We start from the raw sequence: 6,529 nt of genomic DNA, 5'->3' as shown, positions 1-6,529 counted from the left end.
GGGTTTCGGCCCCGAAGTAGGAGTATATAGGTTGCCTCTCCAATTTTTCCTCTCGAAACCCTAGTCCTTCCTTTCTACTACGATCAGGAGGAGATCGGGCTGAGGGCGTCGGCAGCGGCAGGCGGAGAACAATGGTGCACGTTTCCTTTTACCGCAACTGTAAGCCCCTCGTAGCTTGTCGGCCTACGCATATGGATACACTATGAGATACTTATATGCCTCTGATATATATGAGTGCAAGATTGTGAATGTTTATAAGTTGTCATTTCGTGTTTTCGTGATTTATTCTTGTTTTGCATCTGTTTAATAGTGGATCGATGTTAGGCTATGGAATTCCTGCTTCTTTTCGTGAAAATGCTGATTTCATTTTAATTTTGATGGATTTTAGGGTTTTGTCACTCTAGGTACATGATGTTTAAGTGATAGTTGTGTTGCTGCTGGAAAAGGTCTTTTTTTTTTTAACTCATTTCCGAAATTTGAATTTTTTTTCGTTTGAGTTTGTTTTTGTGATTTCTATTCATTTTGAGCTGATAAGTTTATAGGACTATAAGAACAAGAGTTCTGGAAAATTAGGACATAGTTTGCTGCCCAGCCTAGGAAAAAGATTTTTCTGCTTCCCACTCCCACGATTGTTGCAAGTGTTTTCTTGTGATTTTCTTTTAAATACTTTTTGCGTACTGTTGATATGCAGTGTTATGTAAAATATACCTGTTCTCTGGTTACAGCAAAGATGCATAGTTTCTTGCATAGCATAATTGTTTCATATTTGGTATCTGAGCAAAGGGAGTGTCTGTCTAGAGCTACACCTTTGATCCTCTAAAGTCTGAAATAGGGCTCCCTGTAGCATGTCATACTTTATTTCCTTAAATCAAGTAATGGTCTCCTAAAAAAACAAAAATAGATGCCAAATCATGTATGAGCTTACAACAAAATTGTTATCTGCTGGTTACAGATGGGAAGACTTTTAAGAAGCCTCGTCGTCCCTATGAGAAGGAGCGACTGGATGCTGAGCTAAAACTTGTTGGAGAATATGGTCTTAGGTGCAAGAGGGAGCTCTGGAGGGTTCAGTATGCCCTGAGCCGCATTAGGAATAATGCAAGGATGCTTTTGACCCTTGATGAGAAAGATCCTCGTCGTATTTTTGAAGGTGAAGCCCTTCTGAGGAGGATGAACCGGTATGGGTTGCTCGATGAGAGCCAGAACAAGCTTGATTATGTCTTGGCCCTCACTGTTGAGAACTTCCTTGAGCGCCGCCTCCAAACTCTAGTGTTCAAGGCTGGTATGGCTAAGTCTATCCACCATGCCAGAGTGCTCATCAGGCAAAGGCATATCAGGTATAATAACTCAGTTTCTAAACCTTCCAATGGACTTTAGTTTCCGTTCTGATCATAGATTAATGTAGCTTGTTATGGATGATTATTCATCGCATCTGTTATGTTGATGAATACACATGCACAGCTTTATATAGATTCTCCAACAAAAGTAGTCTTATAATAGAATCCGGTAGACAGGTGGTGAGAGGTTGCTGCTAAATGACCGGATAACAATTTTCATTTTTTCCTGCACCTGTCTTGGTTGATGTTCATCATGTAGGGGCTATGCATGCATCTGGCTGGTTACTTTGTGCTTGAAAATTTTAGGGTAAATTACAGTCAGCTCTCTTGAGATGTGCCTCAATTACAAATACCTCCTAGTTGTTTAAAAAATTACAAATACTTCTTTGAAATAACAAATACCCCTACAATGAGTTGTCACAACGGATATTTGTTAAGGTATTATTTGTAATCTTTTAAATAACTAGTGGTATTTGTAATTATGAGAAACCTCAGGAAAGCCCGTAGTAAATTACCCGAAATTTTTCCTGAAGTGCCCGTGATTTGAATGCATTTTGTGGATATTCCTTTTTTTTTTCTGTTACCACTCTAGTTTACTATTAATGTGGAATGGATCATCAGTTAGGTTGTGCCATTAAAAATTGACAAATCCGGAGAGTTCCTTCTTAACGCATTAGAGTTAACCCAGAACTCTATGCTGCTGTTACCCTTATTGTTAATTTCCCTAATTACTGTGGTTTATTCTGTTACGAGTGATGCTAATTTGAGCTGCCCAATGTGGATCAAGTGGTCTTTCCTCTAATTTGTTATAGATCATTATTGTAGCCATCTTGGGGCAATATTCTTAGAATGCTCCAATTTTCAGCTAGTGAATGTACATATACCTATAGTGGAACAGCACTGTAACTCTGGGAAATTTTGTTTGAAAAGAAGCTGAATGCTCTATTAACCAACTCATACATGTGCAGGGTTGGAAGGCAAGTTGTCAACGTGCCCTCGTTCATGGTTAGGGTGGATTCCCAGAAGCATATCGATTTCTCGCTCACAAGTCCATTCGGTGGTGGTCGTCCTGGTAGAGTGAAGAGAAAGAACCAGAAAGCAGCTGCTAAAAAGGCTTCTGGTGGTGATGGAGATGAGGATGACGAGGAGTGAGGTGTAGTAGTTAATTTAGTTGATAATGGTAGAATTCCGTTTTATGAGGTTGTCTCTCTTGTTCATGTACTGATGATTGCTTCTATAAACTATCAGCATATCTTGTTGAGACATTCAGAATTAGGACCATTTAAATTTTGCGTGTTTGTCTAATCACTGATTTCAAGCTTTTTTGTTATTTGTATTAAGTTGAACTTTTGCATCATGTTGTACAAGACAGGTTTTTTCGATTGATCTCCAAGGTTAGCTGTTAGTGAGTTCAAAGGGAGAGTTAAAAGGTAAGCTGGTTTTGGTTGATTTCTTATCCTGGACCAGTACCCCTTACTTCACACTGCAAAAATATGCATGTTCAGGAGCAACTATAGTCTGTTAAATTTGTTTAGAAGCTTATAATATATTGATAAACATAGTTTCATAATTAAAAGGGTAAATTACAACATCGGTTTGGTATAATTGAATGTTCTTTTGTGCTTGAAAAATTACAAATGTCTCTTGATTTTTAATGGTCATTCAATATTTAGTCCAATTTGTTAGTTTTTGCTAGGTTTTTACCTATTTTATTATTTTGAATTTATTAAAATACTTTTGTGGACTAAGAATAATAATTTTATTTATTTTGAAAAATTGATTTTTGTTAATCGAATAAGTGAAATTTATAGTTTTTTAAATTTAAATTATTCACCCTGTTTGATTTTTTTTAAAAAATACAGTAAGGACAAATGTGATAATTTTATATTTTCATTTAAGGATTAAATAATTTCATCAAATATTAGGATGGTATTTGTAATTTTGTAACCAATAAAGAATATTAATAATTATGCTAAATTTTAGGATAGGACACTTTAATTTATTCTAACTAAAATGGATTGAATTTGTTAAAAGTTTTAAGTACTGGAAATTTCATATTTAAAGGGGGAAAAAAAAGAATGATATATAAAAGCTGTTTTAATTAAAAAAAATTAGTAAATATTATAAGATCCACTCCTAAAAGATTTATTAATATTTTCTAACATTTTAGAAGGTGTCTTTTGTTATAAACTTAGAGAAATTCTAAGTTTATTGGCCTATCACTCTTAATAGAATATAAAGAAAACAATATATGTATTTGTCCAACAAACTTTCTTTGTTCACTCCAAAATCACTTTACAAATGAAATACATGGTGGTATTTATAGACCACCAAAATTGTGGTTACAAAATACATCATAACTATTTTAATTACAAATTATAATGGGGGATACAAAAGGGTGTATAACATAATGGGTATTAAAAAAGAATATGAAGAGGTGTATGCATTCATATATACATATTATATATAATACTCCCCCTTGAATGCATACCTCTTTATCATATACATCCTGCCTCGTTAAAAACCTTGCCTGGAAAAACCCAATGGGATAAAAACCAAGGCTAAGGAAAAGAGTACAGTTGTATAATCTCCCCCTCAATTGAAGCAGATATCTTTCAGGTGTCGCATGCCAATATTACGTATGAGTTGTTTGAACACCTTTGTTGGTAATGCCTTCGTAAACAAATCTGCTAAGTTCTGACTTGATGAAATTTGTTGAACATCAACTTTGCCTTCCACTTGAAGCTCGTGAGTGGAGAAAAATTTTGGTAATATGTGCTTGGTTCTGTCGCCTTTAATATAACCATCCTTGATTTGGGCGATGCACGCCGCATTGTCTTCATATATTACTGTGGGACTTTTCTCGATTGATTGCAGTCCACATGATTCATGCACATAATGTATTAGTGATCTAAGCCATACACATTCACGCCCAGCCTCGTATAATGCAATTAATTCTGCATGATTTGATGAGGTGGCTACCAAAGTCTGTTTGGTTGAACGCCATGAAATAGCAGTTCCACCATACATGAATACATATCCAGATTGAGATATAGCTTTATGTGGATCAGATAAATACCCCCCATCTGAATAACCAACTAATTTGGTTGTTTTGGCATCATCATGTCTTTCAAAATAATGTCCCATGTCACTTGTTCCACGTAAATAACGTAGAACGTGTTTAACACCATTCCAGTGTCTCTTTGTTGGTGTTGAACTATATCTTGCTAGTAGATTAATAGAAAATGCTATATCTGGTCGGGTATTATTAGCAAGATACATCAATGTACCTATTGCACTGAGATATGGTACTTCTGGACCTAAAATCTCATCGTTATGTGCTGGAGGATGAAATGGATCTTTATTAACATCAAGCGATCGAACTACCATAGGTGTACTCAATGGATGAGCTTTGTCCATATGAAAACGCTTAAGGACTTTTTCTATATAGTTCGATTGATGAATGAAAATTCCACCCTTAGTATGTTCGAACTGCAGGCCGAGACAATACTTTGTAGTGCCTAAATCTTTCATCTCAAACTCACCTTTTAAGTAATTAGCTGCTTGTCGAATCTCTTCAGGAGATCCAATAATATTCAAATCATCAACATACACGGCTATGATTACAAATCCCGACTCTGTCCTCTTTATGAATAAACATGGACTTATTTGATTATGGCAAAATCCTTTCTTTATTAAGTACTCACTAAGACGATTGTCCCACATACGTCCTGATTGTTTAAGTCCGTACAAGGACCTTTTCAATTTGATGGAGTACATGTGACGAGACTTTGACTGTAATGCTTCAGGCAATTTTAATCCTTCAGGGATTCTCATATAGATATCTGTATCCAATGACCCATACAAATATGCAGTTACCACATCCATGAGCTGCATTTGTAGTTGTTCAATTACTGATAAACTGATTAAAAATCTAAGTGTGGTAGCATCCACTACAGGTGAATATGTTTCAGTAAAATCAATTCCGGGCTTTTGAGTAAAGCCTTGGGCCACAAGTCTAGCTTTGTACCTTACAACTTCATTTCGTTCATTTCTCTTGCGTATGAACACCCACTTATAGCCAAAAGGTTTGAGACCTTTTGGTGTTGGAGTTATAGGTCCAAATACTTCTCGCTTATTTAGCGAGTCTAGCTCATCTTGTATGGCCTTTTTCCAACTTTTCCAATCATTTCGATGTCTACATTCCTCCATAGTTTGAGGATCATTTTCATCTTCATCCATGATTTGGACGGCTACATAATAGGCAAAAATATCATTCATTTCAATTTCTTTACGATACCAACCTAAACTGTTATGAGCATAATTAATAGACATCTCATAACTGTCCTCGAGATCTTGCTCATTACTTTTAGAGTCATCAGATAAAACCGCTTCAGGGATTTTATCCTTAGAGACACTAGTGGTCACATTAGCATCATGATTAATTGAGACGATATGTTCCTTTCTCTTTCGAGGATTTGCATCTTTAGAGCCAAGTGGTCTACCACGCTTCCGGCGTATTTGTGACTCAGATGCATTTGATTTATTTAGAATCGCTTCAGGGACTTCTAAACGAGCTGGAACATTTTCAGTCGGAATATATGATTTTGTGACTGAAAATGCATTCCGACTGAAAATGTATTCTAAGTTTATTGGCCTATCACTCTTAATAGAATATAAAGAAAACAATATATGTATTTGTCCAACAAACTTTCTTTGTTCACTCCAAAATCACTTTACAAATGAAATACATGGTGGTATTTATAGACCACCAAAATTGTGGTTACAAAATACATCATAACTATTTTAATTACAAATTATAATGGGGGATACAAAAGGGTATATAACATAATGGGTATTAAAAAAGAATATGAAGAGGTGTATGCATTCATATATACATATTATATATAATATCTTTCAGTTTATAAATTGTTTTAAGTTTAGGTGGGCAGGCATGATAAACTCATGCTAGATTCTCTCTTTTTCCTATGGATTAAATGAGGGAAAAAAATAACAACTAAGATTAGTTTATCTCAATTTTACACTCCCAAGGGCAATGATATAAAGAGAGCTATAGTTCAAATTAAGCCGTCGCTCCCTACTATTCTCTCTCTCACTCTTTCTATAATATTATTTAAGAATTGTTGAATTTGATGTAAATTTAAATCCAAATTTAATTAGTACATCGATGGCCT

At 35.2% G+C, this 6,529-nt stretch overlaps 1 protein-coding gene across 1 annotated transcript; it reads left to right on the top strand.

The window, feature by feature from the left end:
* Positions 1–2,688, top strand: LOC105159951 (small ribosomal subunit protein uS4y). Its single transcript, XM_020693457.2, has 3 exons — positions 1–159; positions 953–1,334; positions 2,303–2,688. The coding sequence occupies exons 1-3, from the start codon at positions 132–134 to the stop codon at positions 2,484–2,486; spliced, it is 594 nt and encodes a 197-aa protein (XP_020549116.1). The 5' UTR covers positions 1–131; the 3' UTR covers positions 2,487–2,688.
* Positions 2,689–6,529: the final 3,841 nt, after the last annotated feature.

The sequence above is a fragment of the Sesamum indicum genome, linkage group LG4 (assembly GCF_026168435.1).
Source record: "Sesamum indicum cultivar Baizhima isolate 11 linkage group LG4, ASM2616843v1, whole genome shotgun sequence".
Classification (NCBI taxonomy): domain Eukaryota; kingdom Viridiplantae; phylum Streptophyta; class Magnoliopsida; order Lamiales; family Pedaliaceae; genus Sesamum; species Sesamum indicum.
This window is presented reverse-complemented; position numbering and strand designations above follow the sequence as displayed.